The sequence below is a fragment of the Macaca thibetana genome, chromosome 7 (genome assembly GCF_024542745.1).
Source record: "Macaca thibetana thibetana isolate TM-01 chromosome 7, ASM2454274v1, whole genome shotgun sequence".
NCBI classification, from domain to species: Eukaryota; Metazoa; Chordata; class Mammalia; order Primates; family Cercopithecidae; genus Macaca; species Macaca thibetana.
This window is the reverse complement of record NC_065584.1, coordinates 32,783,641-32,802,249: the sequence shown is the minus strand read 5'-3', so window position 1 is coordinate 32,802,249 and position 18,609 is coordinate 32,783,641. Positions and strand designations below refer to the sequence as shown.

Below are 18,609 nucleotides of genomic sequence, written 5' to 3'. Positions count from 1 at the left end.
TAACTTCAAGGGATGGGGAAGGGAGAGCCCACTGCCATTTGCACCCAGCCTCACCAAAGAACTACTTGTAATGATACCTCTTACTCAAGTTTTAAGACTGGAGCCAACAGAGGCAGAAGTGGCCCTTTCTTGCAAATAATAAAGTGTAGTTCTGGTAACAATTAGTAATCTAAAATGAGAAATATTTTATCTGTTTTTACTCAGGTAACTATCACTGTCTTCACTAAGGAGTATGTAATGCCATGCAGTTTATTTTGTTAGGTTAGGTGACCAAAGAGAACTGAATGGTGCACATTCTAGTTCTTTAAAGTTACTCCTCTTTAACTCTCCTCCCCTGCCTTATACCTTGACTTCAGATAGTTTTTAACTCTTGAACTACTCACCAAAATCAACATTAGAGCACAAGGAGATCCTACAGGTAGTAAAGAATACAGAATGCTGTACATTACTCATTCCTTTTCTGGGCTTTCTTTGTGTCTGTGATCCAGCTTTTTACAGATACCAGGTGGGTTCTTGGGATTAACTTCCTCTATAACGAAAAGGTGGTTCTGTAGAGTTGGTTATATTAGAATTTTGCCTAAATGGCTAGACTTTAAAATATAATTTACTTTTAAAATATTTGCTTGCTTGGGTATAAAATGGTAGCTTACTTGGACTTTAATTTGTATTTCTTTGATGACTATGAAAGGCGAACATTTCCCTTGTGTGTTTGCTGAGTTTGTGTATTTTAGAAATATTTATAGTGACAGTGGATGAAATATAAGGACCTCAAACCTTTGAGTGCTAGTCGAGATTTTTCTGTATTATAACAGTTTTATTTTTACAGGAAAAAACAACAGCAAAAATGTTGTAAGTCGCAAAAGTACCTCTAGGAAAATTAAAAGGGACACTGACATTTAAGAAGCCATTTCAAGCTGAAAGTCATTATTCTGCTTCTTATATTTTTAGTGGTTCGGTAATCATTTATTCATTCCATATGTTGAATGTCTTTGTATGAAGTCTGTGAATGAGTCCTCTTAAGGAGCTGACATCCAGTGGAGGAATTCAACATGTAAATAAATAATTTTACTACAGCATCAGTATAAATTAGAGATATTAACAAAATACAGTAGTTTCCAAAATATTTTAATTCCAACTTCATTTGTTGTTGGTTTTTTTTTTTTTTTTTTTTTTTTTTGAGACGGGGTCTCACTCTGTTGCCAGGCTGGAGTGCAGTGGCGTGATTTTGGCTCACTGCAACCTCTGCCTCCCAGTTCAAGCCATTCTCATGCCTCAGCCTCCTGAGTAGCTGGGATTACAGGTGCCCACCACCACACCTGGCTAATTTTGTTTGTATTTTTAGTAGAGATGGGGTTTCGCCATGTTGGCCGGGCTGGTCTCAAACTCCTGACCTCAGGTGATCTGTCTGCCTCAGCCTCCCAAAGTGCTGGGATTACAGGCGTGAGCCACTGTGCCTGGCCGAATTCCAATGTTAAAATCTTGGGCATTTATTCGCAAACATACTACTGATTTCAAAAACAACTACACACTTTTTCTTCTAATCCTACCATGTAAGGGGCAAACTGTGGCCACTGAACAAAGAAAAAGTAACCAGCCCACAGCAAATTTAAATCCATTCCCATGGCATCCTCAGCACAGTAGTGTGTTTTCACATAAATGCCCAAAACTTAGTTCGTAATGATCTTTCGCTAAAATGTATATCCTTGATCCTAGGTGGCGCTAAGAGAGTATATATGGATTTTATTTATTTATTTATTTATTTATTTTTGAGGTAGGGTCTCTCTGTCACCCAAGCTGGAGTGCAGTGGTGTGATCTCGGCTCACTGTCACTTCCGCCTCCCAGGCTCAAGCAATTCTCCCACCTCATCCTCGTTAGTAGCTAGGACTTCAGACACCCACCACACCACCATGCCCAGCTAATTTTTGTATATTTAGTAGAGACACGGTTTTGCCATGTTACCCATGCTGGTCTCGAACACCTGGGCTGAAGGGATCTGCCGGCCTCGGCCTCCCAAAGTGCTGGAATTACAGGTGTAAGCCACTGTGCCTGGCTGTATGTATGAATTAATCAAAATAGGTACTTCAGCATTGATGGGCAGAATGCCCAAAGATTTTTCTATATGGAAGCCCACATTATTTATTAGGCTTCTTACTAAGGCCCATGAAAGACATTGAGCCATAGGTTTTCTATATACTAAAAACCTACTTTCTGGAAAGTCAGGTGTTATCAGTTTCTTCCCACTGCTATTACTGTGACTCCTCCCTTTGACCAGGTGATACTGTTAGAAGCCTAGTTATTTCATTGCCAGTCATGCAAATAGTAATTAGTGTACATTAGAGCAATAATGCATTTCCAGGTCCAGTGTGAAGAGCATGATGTTTCCATGCTCTGGTTCCCTCTCCTTGTCACAGATAATAAATCACAAGCCATGTTTAAAATACATTATCTGTGGACTTTGGTACCATGTAGTGCAAGCAACAGATTCATAGTTTCTTTTTAAGAATCTGAACTTTTACAGAGTATGTATATCTCCATATACTTTTAAAAACATATTAACATAATATGTGGCTGGGCATGGTGGCTCATGCTTATAATCATAGCACTTTGGGAGGCCAAGGCAGGAGGATTGCTTGAGCCCAGCAGTTTGAGACCAGCCTGGGCAACATAGTGAGACTCTGACTCTTAAAAAAAAAAAAAAAAAAAAAATTACAAAAATTTAAAAAAATCATATGTAAGAATATATATATTTTAAAACTCAGAATACCAATAGGAAATATCCCTGATCCATGTATTTGTAGTTGTAATCTTGCCATGGATATCAGCTGAGTCTGTTTCTTGGTCTCTCTATCTCATGAATGAAAGTAGTAATACCAGCTTACTGTTTTCCCTAAGATTAAATTTCAAGAAATATTTCTGTGTAGAGATAAATAAAATTCAGTTACTGATCTAGGGTGTTGATAGTCTGTTAGGGAGGACAGATCTGTAAGTGGATAATTACAGTACAGTGTGGAAGTTCAAAAGCAGACATATCAAAATCCAGAAGTTAACTGTGGGAAGCAGTGATTATTTGATTGGCAAAGGAAAAAGGGGTAAGTCAGGGAGGGATGACTGGACTCATGCCAAGTGGATAAGGTTAGGGAAAAGACATTTCAGGAAGAATGACTAGTACTTATATGCAGAGTTACAGAGACAAGAAATGGTGCAATGCACTCTGAGTGCTAGAAGGAAGTTTATATTGTTTGTATAAAATGCCATAGGCACTGGCCAGAGATGTTGCAGGAAAGTAGTTGGGGCCAGATCAAGAGGGACCTGAGTTCTTGGACTTTACCTGGTAGGTAGGGAAAGGAGTTAAAGCAAATGAGTCACAACTGTGTGTTTTAGGAAGCTCACTCTGGCAGCATGAATCTGGAGGGGGTGAGTACAGACAGGAAGACTAGGTAGAGATTCGTGCTTTGCTTTCAGGTGAAAAAAAATGAGGTCAGTGAATTATTAAATAAAAAGGAATGGCAGAGGAGAAAGAGAGGACAGGATTGAGCTGAACTGTTCAGGAGCTGGAATGGTTAGGACTTGGATTGGCCAGAGAGTTTTCTGTGATTTAAAATATATGACTTTTCCCAATTTTCCTGGGTTAGTTTTTAATTTTTTAAGCTTGCGGTTTCAGATGAGTCATTCTACCCCTTAGACTGTCCAGAGAGGGAGGGGGCTCTTTGCATATTTATTTTTCCTAAAGCTCAGCCTAATGCTGTGTTCTTTTTAGGTCAGATGGGCAGACCTGGAAGAGAAGAAGGATGCAGATAGGAAAAGGGCCATAGGTTTTGTGGTCGGACAGACTGATTGGGAGAAGATCACAGATGAAAGTGGTCACCTGGCTGAAAAAGCCCTCAATCGAACCAAATATATATGAGACTTAGTTTTTGAACGGAGTCATTATTCCTCTAAGGTAAGAGTACACAGTCATATAAATAGCCTACTGTGTGGTTGCTTCAAAGGGTTTGAGATAAAGAAGACAGCATGCTTTGCTAAAAATGCTCTCTTCTTGTGTTATTTTATAGTTCTGAAAGAGTAAGTATGTGCTAGTTGTTAACATTTACAATATTATTAGAAAAGGAAGCCATTTTCTACAACCTGGCTCACTTATAAAAATAAAAACCTTGAGAAAAACTTGAATTCGATAGATTTGGGAAGGAGTGAAGTGATGTTATATTAAGGGTTACTGAACCTTCTACCTGTTCTTTCCAGGTGTGACAGCCTTTTCTTTTCTTTCCAGGTGGTTCGCTTTGAGGTGATCTGAAGCCAAGGCCTCACGGAGCTTCTTTGTGTGTCACCTTGCTTCCACGTTTCAGTTATTGTTTTGTTTCTACTGCTTTAGTTTTTTTAAAGTTCTCCAGTGTCCCCAAGAGGTATTAGAATCTTGCTGTGCCCAAGCAAGACGTTAATTTTTCTTTTAACTGTTTTGGGGAGGGAGGGAGTGATAGCTTAACTGCTGAAGCCAGGTGGGGGTCCGCTGGAGGATTCCAACAGAGAATATTTCCTCCACTGTACATTGTCACAGACTATCTCTATCATCATTGCTTTGTGGCTGTTTCTGTTTTTTACTGTATGTAACTGGTAGCTGATTGTACTAGGATTAAAAACAATAAACTTTCATGATAAAGCCGATGAGATTCATGGGCTATACAGCATGGGCCCTTTTCTCTTGTTTTCTTAATTTTATTTTTATTGCTTTTTAAATATGGTATGTCCTAATTAAATGCTAGCTGAACATCCCAAAACCTCTTTTTAATTGAATATTATGTGGCTCAATGATTCTGTAGCACATGTTGTAAAACACAGGGTTCAAATGATGTTCAAAACACTCATCTTTGTTTTATAGCTGATTTATTTCTCTATCTTTGTGTCTTGAAGACTGATGAACCTTAAGTTCAAATATTCATCAGTTCCCTGGAGCATATCCATTCTGTAACATGATGCTTTATTTAAAAAAATTTTTTTATCCTCTCTATTCTTCCCTCTTTTCTTTCCTTTCTTCCTTTTTTCACTTTCTCCCTTTATACTCTGTTAGGTTTTTATTTTTTCCTGATCTGGCTTTGACTCCTGGTAGACAGAACTGATGTATTCCATGGAACTCAAGCTTGTTGCCTTACTTTGAACTTGAATTGTAGATTTTTAAATGAAGATTGCAGGGAAAGAGTAATAAAGACGCAGAGCACTCTGGCATGTAACCTTTAAGCCTGTCAGGTTTTCAAGTTCTTGCCAGATTGTTCACTACTGGAAAGCATGGCCTTCTGCACAGAATTTCCTCTCTTGTGGTTAATACCAGGTGGAACCCAGAAACATACAGAGATAAAACCCAAATATTATTCTCTTTAAACATCCTGCAAAGAAAAAAGTCATCTTTTAGCGTGAAAGATGAGCCTTCTTCCTCAAGCATCATTTCCATTTTGTAATCCAACTCAGCAATTTGTAAACGTGTTCACTGAATACTTCAATATTTTGAAATATTCTCTTTCAGGCCACAGATGAAAATCCTTTAGTTTTATGACCTACATTAAAGACTGTATGAATAGAGCTAATACTTAGTAGCATTTGAACAGTATCTCTTTGGGTTCAACAAATTGATATTATAGTACTGAATACCCCAGTTTAATGGAAATTCTAACAACTTTCTGTACTTTTATCTTCCCTGAAAATCTGAATTTTTAAGCAAAAGAGACTTTAAGTTCATTAAAAGTCAATATTGAATGTATAAATTGCTACATTAAATAACTTCCGCTGTTTGCAGTATTTAATAAGCTATTTTGATTGCTTATTGGCCTACAATATATTTCTGTGTACTGACCTTTCTCAACCGCCTTTTTTATGTTGAGTGACGATATGTCGCAAAATAGCCAAATAGAATTATTATTTGTACAGAGACTCATTTACTACTTTCTAAAGCCACCCAATGCCTATTCTCATCAAAAACAAAACTTCTAGAATGTGTTCTCTAGTTCAGACGAAATGGAGGCCAATATGTTCTTCTGTAGGATGCTTTATTTCAGTTGTCCTTAACCTTGTGATGTTCTAACTGACAGTAGTCAGAATGCCAGTGAAATGAGTGGTGATTACCCGTGAATCACTTAGAATCATGAGTAATTTTGCGTGTATGTGTTTTCACCTTACAGCCATGGCTTTATGTCTGTTCTGTTATACCAGGGCAGGGTGGGGAGCTGCGGAAGAGTTAACAGAGTCAGAAAGGACCTCTGCCAGTTTTCAGAAGATACCGATTACATGACCTTAGAGAATGAACATAGAGTGCTCCTACTTTAGAAAATGGGTATAACAACCTTCATGCAAGGGGATTAATGAAAAAAGATTTGGCACCAAAAAGAGTAATGGAGACAGCCAGTTGATAATTGATTTTGCTAGTCCAATGTGGGGCTTAACAAAATTCTTGCACTTACATTACTACTAGAAGCAGAGTAGAATAGGAAGTCCAAGGTACCTTGAAGAAGAAATTTGCTGTGGGTAGAAACTGCCTTGATAATACAAATATTTTAAGTTTGTTAAGAGGTGCCCTGGAAATGCAGAGGACCAATCTTGGATTCCATTATTTGCTAGCATTTAATTTTAATTTTATTAACATTGTTTTTCTTCTCTTAGTTGCTGATTTTAGTCATATGAGTTTTATTTTAAATCTTTTGTGGTGTCATGTTACTTAAAATAATCTTATGTTCGGGAAGGTTTCTGATACCTTGGTGGGTATTTCAGCTTTTTTCTTTTTTTTTTTTTGGTCAGCTCTGTAAAGATGATTTCAGACATTTTAAACTAAAAGTGAAATCTCTTGCTTAAGTGATCCACCTTTACTTGTAAACTTCCTGTGTGAGGAATTCAGTAGATGACACCCAGAAATTTTTCTGTTTGAGAATATTGAGTGTTAAGTGCTGTATTTGAAATATTCAGGGACTGATTACAGAAATCAGAAGCCATTAATAATAATACACAAGTAGTCTATTGACACCTGATTCATATAATTTTCTAGAAGTTTGAGTTTGATTCAGATATCAGTGTTCAATCCAGAAGTTTATTGACAAAGATAAAATCTTAAATTTTCTGGTTGGATGTATTTTCCTTGTGAAAGAGTTTTGATCGTTGAGCAAACCAAAGTAGGTGCCATCTCATCTAGAGATCAACTATTAAATTTTTTATTGGATTGACTAAGATTCTCAACTTCGGCTTTCTTATTTTGGAGCCCCCTCAGTTTTTGTGTTAAGTATTGTATCCTGCTAACTGCAAGTTGCAGATATTTTGATAATAGGTGTCTAGAGCCTGGCTTAATTACTAGGATTGTAAAAGCAACAGATTCTCAGCTGAGGCAAGTTTTACTAAGCTATAGAAGGAAAATGATTTCTCATTTTTAGTATTGACAGACCCTAGTACAAGTTCAGGTTCTTCCCTTAGAAGCTGTATGACCTTAAGCAACTTTTTTTTTTTTTTTTTTGGAGACAAGGTCTCACTCTTACTCAGGCTCTAGTGCAGTGAAGCTAGATACAGCTCACTGCAGCTTCAACTTCCCGGGCTCAGGTGATTCTCCCATCTCAGCCTCCCAGGTAGCTGGGACTAGAAGTGTGCACCACCACACCCAGCCTTTTTTTTTTTTTTTTTTTTTTTTTTTTTTTTTTTTTTTTTTTTTTAAAAGACGGGTTTTTACCATGTTTCCCAGGCTGGTCTGGAACTCCTGGGCGCAAGTGATTGCCCACCTCAGCCTCCCAAAGTGCTGGGATTTTAAGTGTGAGCCACCATGCCCGGATGAAATACTTAACCTATCTGAGCTTCAGTTTCCTGCCTATAAAATGAAAATAACACAGCACACCTATTAAACATTGAGATAATGTATGTAAGCTACTTGGCACAGTACTGAGCACATAGTAAAAGCTCAAAAATCAGTAGTCATCATCATCGTTACGTTTTGATTTGTTCTCACATGTTCTTTTTGAAATTCAAAATATCCAGCTGGCTTGAAGATAGTTGTCATGTTTTATAGTCAGCTATCATAAACTGAGCTATGTCATATGTAATAGTACAGTGTGTTGAAAGAGTAATTACTCAGAAGCATTTTCAGGTAACCAGTGACATTGATTTTCGGAACTAGTATGGAGGCTTGAGAGGCTTGGGTGCAAAAGGTAATTTAGTACTTACAGGGGGTTGAGTAGTAACAGAAAGTAGTTGCCAAACCACAGGTATGAACAAAGGTGAGGGCACAGAATCATTGATTTGCCTTGATTTTCACATATTCAAGAAGAAAGTAATTTTGTGAATAAAGGTGTAAAATTCAGGAGGTTCAGGCGTCCCATCCATGTCAACCCTCAGCCTCCCATGACTCCATCTGTAGAGGCAACCAGTGTTAATTGAGAAAAATTGTGTGGATAAGCATTAAGTATTAATGTTTTTACCTGGTTTTTGTACACACAACACCTTATTTTTCCTTTACCAGTATGTTTTAGAGTTCATTCAGATCATACATAAAATATTCCCATTTTCTCTCCCCTCCCCATCTCCCTCTTTAGTTTTCCAAAGGTACCTTCATAATATAAAGAGGTTTACTGAAAATTTTCAGAAACTGTTTCAACTGCATCTCTGTTCTTTTCATAGCATGGAATATATGGTATGGGTATATTTGTATACAATTCTTTCATATATGTAGGTTGGTGTAACCACCCTCTACAGACTTTCTCCTATTCCCCCAACCCCACCATCTCTAACCCTTGGCAGCCACTAATCTGTTCTCCATTTTTATAATCTTGTCATTTAAAGAATGTTATAAATATGAAGTTATATAGTATGTAACCTTTTGGGATTGGCATTTTGGTTTTTTTCACTCAGCGTAATGTTCTTGAGATTCATTTAAGTTATGTGTGTCAATAGCTTATTCCTTTTTATTACTGAGTAACTTTCCAGCTCATTCTCTTTTGCAGCTGCAGAATATTTTATGTCTTTACTATCATTTAACTTACAAGGTCTCTATTAATGGGTATTCATGCTTTCGTTTGCTGTTATAAATTATGAATTTCATATATACTCAATCGTTCTGCGGCTTCCTGTACTTGCCTGATTTCTAGCAATGAAGGAAAATACCAATGGCATCATTTCATAGACATACTCAAAGAATGACAAGCGCTTAAGGACCAGCACAGCACAATGGTGAACTACTATCAAGACAGTATGACAGTAATGAGATGAAGACGACACATCTTGTTTCCTGGAAAATCCTGCATGATAGGAGTCTGACAAAGCAAAGAACCATGATGTGTCTTAGAGAACCAGAATGGCCAGAGACTCTGCTGATCCTCTGGTCCACACATGACTGAGAGTTAATACCTTAGGTCACTGTTCTCAGAACCTGGATATTTATATGCACGTGCACCTCAGTGACTGATCAGATCTCAGTTTTCAGGTCCGTTGCTTTCACGTTTGAAATAATAAAGGAGCATCCTTACAGGGCTGAGCTGCTGCATTCATCAACAGCCCTTTGCCTGCGGGCAGTGCCTTGCATTTGTGATCTACAAAGAGCCTGTGGACTTAATTGTTTATAGGGAAAGGCTTGACTTTGTGTCTTCTACTTAAGAAGCTTGAACTTTTTACCAAATATTCATACTCCTTTTCCTGAAAATACTGATCTAGGCTGCAGATCCATCTCTTACCATATTTGAAAAATTGAAATAATATCTTCTGCCATAACTTGAAATTCCACTCTCAAATCTGTTATTTCTGACAGTGAGTTTGTATTTCTCAAGTAGATATGTCTGATGCTTATTTCTTTTACAGCATCTGGCTCAGTGCATGGCTCATACAGCTGTAGAGTGAGTAAATACAGGGAATGTTTCCTATGTGTATGGCAAGGGTCACAGACTCAGGCAGGTAACATGAGCAAGGCAGAGGGTGGAGACTGATAAACTAGACAACTAGATAGGTCAGGTCAGTTGGGGGCAGCACCTGCTCAGCCATAGCAGATTGTGGCCATGTGGGGGTGTAGGTCTCATATTGCCACATTCCCTGGGTTTTCAAGAAAACGTGAAAAATCTGTATTTTTATGTGAGATCTTCCAGTGTTTCAGCATGAGGTTCTTTTTGTTTGTGAGTGCTTTAGCCCGCACAGCCTGCCTGCCACATCTGACTTGTGGGCTGCCAGCTTGAAACTTTTGATATTTAGAGAAGTGGTTAGACCTTAGAGTTTGTTCTGGTGAGATCCTTCTTGTTTTACAGATGAGGTTTCTGAGACTGAAAGAAGGGAAGTGACTTCCCTACTCAAAGTCTCACCGTTACTCAGTGGCAAAACAAGACTAGAATTTGGGTTTCCTGGTCCATAACCTGGTACTTTCTTTTTTCTTAACCACAATACCTCCTTTATGAAGACCTTCATAAATTCTAGGATAGTGAGTTCTCCTTTATTGTGTGTGTCGTGTGCAAGTGCCCATGTATGTATTTACTAAACTCTGTGGACCTGGAAATACATTCTGATATGACTATCAGGAACGATGTGATTACTTCTGAACCAACTTCCTTAAACTCTTGTAAGTATAAGGTAGCTATATACCTAGGATCCCTCTGAAACGCTTACTGCTTAGTTGGGTAATTCTCATGAATAATAGAAGCTTGAAAATTAACAAAGAATATTGGATTCAATGATTGTATAAGAGCAGTGGAGTTTTCTCCACAAAGTAGAGGAAATTGTATTGTTATGCAAATAGCTTACAGAAGTATTAATTATTTTGTTTAATTTGTAATTTCTTATGTAACTAGTCCATTTGCTTTCACTCCAGTGATGAGCATATTACTTGCTTCACTTGGTAGTGCCCCATTCCTCATCTTTTTGAGCACAAATTCATCAACTTGGCATTAAAGTCTATCAGTAACATGATCCCAGTTACTTCTCCAGCTTCCTTTTGCCCTGTCCTTACTTCATGTGCACTACACTGCAGCTACACTGTGTGACTTATTCCCCAGGGTTTCTGTTGTTTCTGCCTTGCTTTTCTCATCCTTTAGATATTATCATTATCAGCTGGGCATGGTGGCTCACACTTGTAATCCTAGCGCTTTGAGAGGCTGAGGCAGGCAGATTGCTTGAGCCCAGGAATTTGAGACCAGCCTGGGCAACAAAAATCTCAGCTGCAGTGAGCTGATACTGCTCTCCAGCCTGGGTGACAGGGTGAGACCTCATCTCAAAAAAAAAAAAAAGCCAAACATGGTGACTCATGCTTATAATCACAGCACTTTGGGAGGCCGAGGTAGGTGGATCACTTGAGGTCAGGAGTTTGAGACCAGCCTGAACAACATGGTGAAACCCCATCTCTACTAAAGCTATAAAAATTTTCAGCTATTTGGGAGGCCGAGCCAGGAGAATCACTTGAACCCAGGAGGCAGTGACCCAAGATTGTGCCACTGCACTCCAACCTGGGTGACAGAGCAAGACTCCATACCAAAAAAAAGATTGGTGTTGGGGAAAACTATCCCAAGGCCCAGCTCTCATGGTACTGCCTCCCTGAATCTGTTCCTCATCTTGTTCCCTCCCAGCTCTCAGGCGTTGTTTGTGCGTGTCCTACCGTCTTCTCTTAATTTGCCTTTCTAGTAGAGTAACATATATGTCTTTCTCCCCAATCCCTACCCACTTACATGCAAGCTCCTAGAAGGTGAGAACTATGTTTTACTCATCTTCCATCCTTGTAACACATAATATGCAGTATCTGTTACATATAGTTGCTACTCAAGAAGTATATTTAGAGTTGATGACCTGGTGAATTTTAAGTATAAAATTAATGTAGGTTCATATATGTATAATTTATAAAACCAATTCTTGTGTTTGCTTTTTCCCTACCTCTGTATCTTCCAGCTGGTGGCATATCCATATTTAAGGCATAGCAAATTCAAATGCCTTCCAAAGACAGGAAGATACTGTAAATGAGAGAATTGGCCAGTAATTTCATAATATATTTAGTTGTATTCTTTCAACAGAAACATAGTTTGTTTGCAGATTAGACATGTAGAAATAGTCTTCAGTCTTATGGAAAAATACTCTTTCTCATTCTCAGAACTTCTGGCACTCTCAGTTTTCCCGCCTTTGGTAGAGACGTAAGTACAGTATTATTTTTTCTTTACTGTGAGAAAAACAACAGCAGAAGCAGAATAAAACAGGGTACTTGACTCTCTCAGTCTCAGGGTTCAGGAAGCAGTAGGGTATGGTGGAGGCTGGGATGGTGCAGAGTGCTTGTCCTGTCTCAGTGGACAGTTCTCCAGCCAGTGGTTGGAATGAAGAAAGGTAGACCCATTGTTACTAGATGAAGATGAAGTGGAAGTCTGGATTTTTATGTGAAATAGTCACAGTAGAAACATCACATCTGGAAGCCACATGTTACCAATAGGCTGTCATTTTGGGACTTTTCTGACATTAAAGGATGATAACAAGTCTGAAAGACAGTTATGGCAAAGAAGATATTTATAGGAAAGGAAACATCAGGTTGTATTACATATAAATATTTTGAGCAGCACCTTTTTACTGGTATTTTGGAAAAGCGTTTCTGTCTTCATTGAGCCAAGTGGCAATACATACGTAATATACTGATGCTGAATTTGCAGTGGGTTGATTTTTGTGCATTGCTGGCTTTCACATGGAAGCATGAATATTGTCTCCCTGCTACCCCTTTTGAGTGACATCCTTCCAGTGCTTCCGTTTCTCAAGTTGCAGGTAAGCACCTTGGGTGTATACAGTTAAATAGTGGGCACATACCTATCCCAGGAAAAGAAGACAGTGAGAATTCCCTTTGGTTAAGTGGAACAGCTGAATGGCCATACCTGGATGCAAATTTGATCAGAATTTTCTGCTCTAAACCCTCCACTGCTTTCTACTATTTCCACTGAGGAAAGAGGATGTGTGTCACTAAAGCTTTGTTGGCACCTGTCACAGCTAAGGTGGGTATAATTATGTTTAATTTCTTAAAAGTGTTTCTGGGCATCATCTTTTTCGGGTTCATTTATTCTAGCCAGAAGATGTGAATTCATTTCCATTATTAAGAAATGAAATATTACAGATAAAGCTCAACACTCCCCTCTTCCCTGTAAGCACAAATACCTTGAATCTTAGAGGTAATTACTGTTATCATTTTGGAGTGTGGCTTTTTCAGACCTTTTTGTGTGTATTGTATACATACATACTTGCCTATAAAAATATAGTTTTACTGTTTTTTACATGACTGATATTCTTTACATACTGTTCTGCAGACCCACTGTGTCTTGGATACACATACATATGCAGGTGTGTGTGCGTATATATATATGTAAATATATATATAGGTAAATATATATATACATGCGTACATGTTTGTATATATTCCATGATATGTGTATAATGGATTACTTTTTCCTTTGTGAGTTTTTCACTGTCATACCAGTGTTGCATTGAACATCCTTATAAATGCCTTTTTCAGGCTTATTTTCAAAATTTCCCTAGGGAAAATACAGAAGAATGGAATTACTGGGCTACAGAGAAACCGTTTCTCCTTTTATGTTCTCCTAATAATTATCTACATGTGTGTTTTAGAAACAGTCTTAATTTAACATTGGGGGTTTCAAAAAAATTTGTTTTCTCGTTATTTTAAAATTCCAGCTTTATATGCTGCCCTCATTTGAATTCTGCCTTTTGAATCTAGATTTGGAATTGATATGGATAAACAAAATAGGTTCTAAGCAGTAGCGATAGTTCATAACCAATACGCTTTTGGAATAGATGCTCTTTCAGTCTTGGGGAAGGTAAAATGTCAATTGAGAAAATGATCTTTAATCATGAAGTTCTTTTTTCCAAGTCATTCTCTGCTCCCTTTGGAATTATGACAACTTGGATCCAGAGGTGCTATGAAAATATTTTGTTACATCATACCTCTTCTTTTCATACAAGTTTGAATGATCCTGGAAAATACAGTTTTTGGCTCTGTGCCCCTTTCAAAAAAAAAAATGAAATCTGGAACACCCACTTTTCTTAATAGGATGTAGTTTGTTTGGGTATTAAAGCTTTGATTAAAAAGGACATACTTTGAGGATTTTCTGTTTCTCACCTGAGCCTTCTGTTTTCACTAGATATGAAACTGAGTGCATTGACAGGGCCTCTACTAGACCTGAAAGGCAGCATTCCCAGTGTTGATTTTCAGGGCCAGAGGGAAGGCTGGCATTAACTCCTGGATTGATAAGGTTCTGGTGGAATAATTGTGTAGATTCCAAAAGACTCGAATAGATGATAACTCTTTTCTCTATGTATGCATTTTTGGAAGAATGATGAAATATGAAAAGTGTGAAGACTTGTGCACTCATGTGGTGGTTTTGACCTGGGGAGATTTTAAAACTCCCAAAGCTCAGGCTACACATCATAGCAATTAAATCAGAATCTAGGAGTGGGACCCAGGCCTTGGTAATTTTTTAAAAGGCCACCACGTCATTCTAATATGCAGCCAACTTTGAGAACCGGTGGGGTAAAGGGGATTTTAAATTTTATTTCATCTCTAGCTGATGATGGGTTCATTAAGCAAAATTTTTGAAGGCCCTGGTCTATTGGTTAACTTTGCAGGTGTGAAAGATATAGTTGTTGGAAGGATACTTGTTATTAAAACTCTTTAAATGTGCAAAAGAAAATCCACCTAGCCTGAAAGAGTTAATGTGGCTTCCAAAGGTGCTTGATCGCCAAGGGAACAGCTTAGGCATAGGGACAGTTTGGCTTCTTGGGAGCTCATAAAGCCAAGATTTAAAATGCCTTTTAATCTAAAACATATGTTTGCCCGTGGGCCTGAAAACAAGCCTAGGCGTTTTCTGTTGTGAAGTTTCCTCACGATAGACAGACATGAGTTGTAGTCCAGTTTTATTTAAACTTGAAAGCTTAGAGGAGAAATCTGGTGTGTGGAGGAGGTTGTAGATGGGAGAAGAGAAGTGCAGTGGGCGGGCAGAACAAATTATTTTTCTGTGGCTTGTCCTTTCTGATTTTAAGGAGAGCAGAACTAGTTTGTAGTTCCAGTTATCAGAGACAAAATGGAACAAACCTCAACAAAATGAGAATTGCTATTTTCAGTAAGCTAGATTGTATCTCTCTAAATTAATCTGCTTTGATACCTAAGATAATTAATCTCTATTTGTGGCGTAAGCGTCCTTATAAATACACTCTATGGTGGTGTGGACTTTTTTGGGTCTTCTTTAGAGTACGTCACTCCTTCAGTAGAACTTTTCCCCAAAGATTCTGATTTCTCATTTAAAAAAATTTTTTTTTGTTTTGAAATAGTTACAGATTCATAGGAAGTTGCAGAAAAAATGTGCAGAGAAGTCCTAGTGTATTCTTCAACCAGCCATCCCCGATGATAACATTTTATACAATGAGAAGTGTGTGTCAAAACTTTTAAAAGCCAAGAAGTTGATGTTGATACACTCCACAGAGCTTATTCGGATTTTACCAGTTTTACAAGCACTCGTGTGTGTGTGTTTTGTTCTGTGCAGTTTTATCTCATGTAGCTTCATGTATTTGTGTTTGGTTCTGTGCAGTTTTATCTCATGTAGCTTCATGTAATCACCGCCACCATAATCAAGATTCAGAACTCCATGTAAGAATGTGAAGAACTGTTAAGAGAATGAGTATAGAATGAGTCACTTTGCTTGTAGTCCCATCATGCCTTAAATTCAGGACTTTATATTGTTGGGGACTACCTCTTTGAGGGGGTAAGTAGCATAGCTTTTGCAACATGAAGTGGCTTTTTAGTCTTTTTTTTTTTCATGAGGTCATCAATATTGGTGCTTTTCTCAGTAACTATGCTTTTGAGTAGTTAAAGCATGGTCACTTGCTTTATTTGAAGGGAGTAAAATGAGAAATATACACCCCAGCGCGTCAGAATCTGTTACTGATCTTAATGTTGGTACAAATTGAATGCTAGGAAGTTCTTTTTCTGCCACACTTCAGAACATTTGAGACCTACTCAGTAAATAGTCATATCGTTTTAGTCCTAAAGAAGTCCTTTAGTAAGAAGACTATTGGCCTCCCAGAGAAATGCCCTGATGTGTTTGAATTGAATAGGCATGGCTTTATAATGAAGAAATAGAAACAGTCACTTTAAATAGCATTTTCTAAGCATTGAGTCACCTGTCAAACCCTGCCTCACATTTTTTAGGTGATTACTGTCTCCACAGCATAAGGATACATAATCATGTCTACCATTCACATGGCATGAGGATTTAAATTGTCTTTGCAACTAGTATGTCAAAATTAAAGTATTTTAGGAAAGTCCAGTGTTATTACACTTTCTGTTCCCAGGACTTGCTGATAAATTACAATCAACAAAGCAGTTTGCATTTGTGTTCTGTTCTTGTACCCACATCCCACTGCCTACCTTAGAAATTCTTTTTTGGGGCACCATTTTTGGCAAGAATTCTATAGGAAATAAGAGTTTCTGGGGTTTGTTCTGATTGGTTCAGAGTCAGCAAGCTCAGCTCTAATGAAGTAATAGTATGTGTGAAAAGAAGTATCTAAATGCCAAGATAGGAATCTTGAGCAAAAGCAACTTTGGGGTATTTATCAAAAATGCATTTTGCCTGATGTAATTGTGTTTTTTTGTTAGAAATTTAATACAGTAGAAGTCAGCAAAACTTCATTCACAATCCCATTGTCTCATAAAGCTTGATTTGAAAAAGACAATGTAGAAACAGACTAGCCAGAAGACATTTAGAGCCTTAAATATTCTGATAATCACCATCCCACACTCATGAAAGAGCAGAGGAGAAGATAATCAACATTAATGACTATAAATGAAAAGAACCAGAAAGGAGGCTGGATTACTTCCGTTCAAAAAAAGCAGGTTGGGTGTGATGCCGCACACCTGTAATCCCAGCGCTGTGAGGCTGAGGTGGGCGGATCTCTTGAGCCCAGGAGTTCCACGCCAAACTGGGCAACGTGGTGAGACCCCATGTCTACAAAAAATAGCCAGGCGTGATGGTGCATGCCTGTAGTCTCCGCTACTCAGGAGGTTGAGGTGGAGAGGATCCCTTGAGCTCAGGAGGTGGTGGAGGAGCTCAGTGACCCAAGATTTTGCCACTGCACTCCAGCCTGGGTGACAGAGCAAGATCCTGTATCCCCCAAAACAACAACAACAACAACAACAAAAACATCTTTTTGAAAAAATAATCCTGAATATAGATTTAACTGTTAAGGGTCGGGGGGAACCAGGATTCCAGTTATGTTTCCCTCCCCACGCCTCACCAACTCAAGAAAGCAATGAACCAGCCCCTTTTAACAAGTGGAACAACTACAGAGATGTTTTGAATAACTGTACAGAAGTTAAGAAAATATGCAAGCCAAGACTAGTCTACTCAGTGGACATAGATACAGCCCCAAGAAGCAGTGGTTAGAGATGGCAAGTTGCATAATTTTAGAAATACCACATTAGCCACTGAGTTTTTAATTAAGAGGGTGTCTGCAGTGTAGGCCAGGTGCAGTGGCTCACTCTTGTAATCCCAGCACTTTGGGAGGCAGAGGTGGGTGGATCACAAGGTCAGGAGTTCAAGACCAGCCTGACCAATATGGTGAAACCCCGTCTCTACTAAAAATACAAAAATTAGCCAGGCGTGGTGGTGTGCGCCTATAGTCCCAGCTACTCAGGAGGCTGAGGCAGGAGAATCACTTGAACCTGGGAGGCAGAGCTTGCAGTGAGCCAAGATTGCACCACTGCACTCCAGCCTGGGCCACAGAGCAAGACTCCGTAAAAAAAAAAAAAAAAACGCAGTGTATCCCCCTGTGTAAGGAAAAAGCAGGTCAGTGTCTGAGCAACCAACCAAGAAACAGCAATAGTCGTCATGCCATTTGTCAAGTAAACATGTCAACATGGGGTTGTAGTTAAAAAGTAAATGAGGAAATGCATATAAACTTCATAGCACAAAGCTTTTTAGCTGGGTTTTCTTCTCAAACTATATTAACATAGTTTAAAGCTAAGTTTTATGGTTGCGTCAGTGTTACACGTCAGTGATGTTCTTAAGCTAAGAATTCTTTTTCACTGTGAAGCAGTTCAAATTCATGACTTTACTAACAATTTATGATTGCTGAGCAGTAATACAGCTCACATTTACTGAGCACATACTATGCTCTAGAAGTGTGTTGAGCATTTCACATGTATTGTTTTACCTGAACCTTAGAACAGTATTATGAGGTAGGTGCTATACTATTATCTCTGTTTTACAGATGACCAAGCTGAGGCCAAGAAGAATAAATAGTTTAGAGATCTGTAGCTAATAGGTGGTTGAGCCAGGATGAAAAGACACTCCAAAGCCCGTGCACCTAACAAACTACTCGACTTGGGAAAGGTATTAGGTGAGGTGGAAAGCAAATGGGATGGGGGAAGCAGCGTCAGGTCAGATACCTGATGATAAAGTGGGGAAAAGGTAAAGGGAGGAACAACATTCTTGCTGACAGCTGAAGCTCCAGTCCAGAAGCAGTTACTGAGGGCATGGAAGTCAGAGCCACAGAAATCAGTAAGTAGGGGAAAGAGAAGGGTTTTCCTAAGGGAAGAAAAGGAACTGACATTTGTTTGAGGTGTGACTGGAGAATTGGAAATGGCAAAACAA

General features: G+C 38.5%; 1 protein-coding gene across 3 annotated transcripts in view; it reads left to right on the top strand.

The window, feature by feature from the left end:
• The window catches only part of YLPM1 (YLP motif containing 1), a 73,424-nt gene extending 68,741 nt beyond the window's left edge, over window positions 1–4,683 (top strand). For all 3 annotated transcript variants that reach the window (XM_050798650.1, XM_050798646.1, XM_050798649.1), the window contains 2 exons: window positions 3,759–3,941; window positions 4,269–4,683. In XM_050798650.1, the coding sequence (XP_050654607.1) occupies window positions 3,759–3,905 (147 nt within the window). In that variant the 3' untranslated portion in view covers window positions 3,906–3,941; window positions 4,269–4,683. The remainder of the gene's footprint in view (window positions 1–3,758; window positions 3,942–4,268) is intronic.
• Window positions 4,684–18,609: the final 13,926 nt, after the last annotated feature.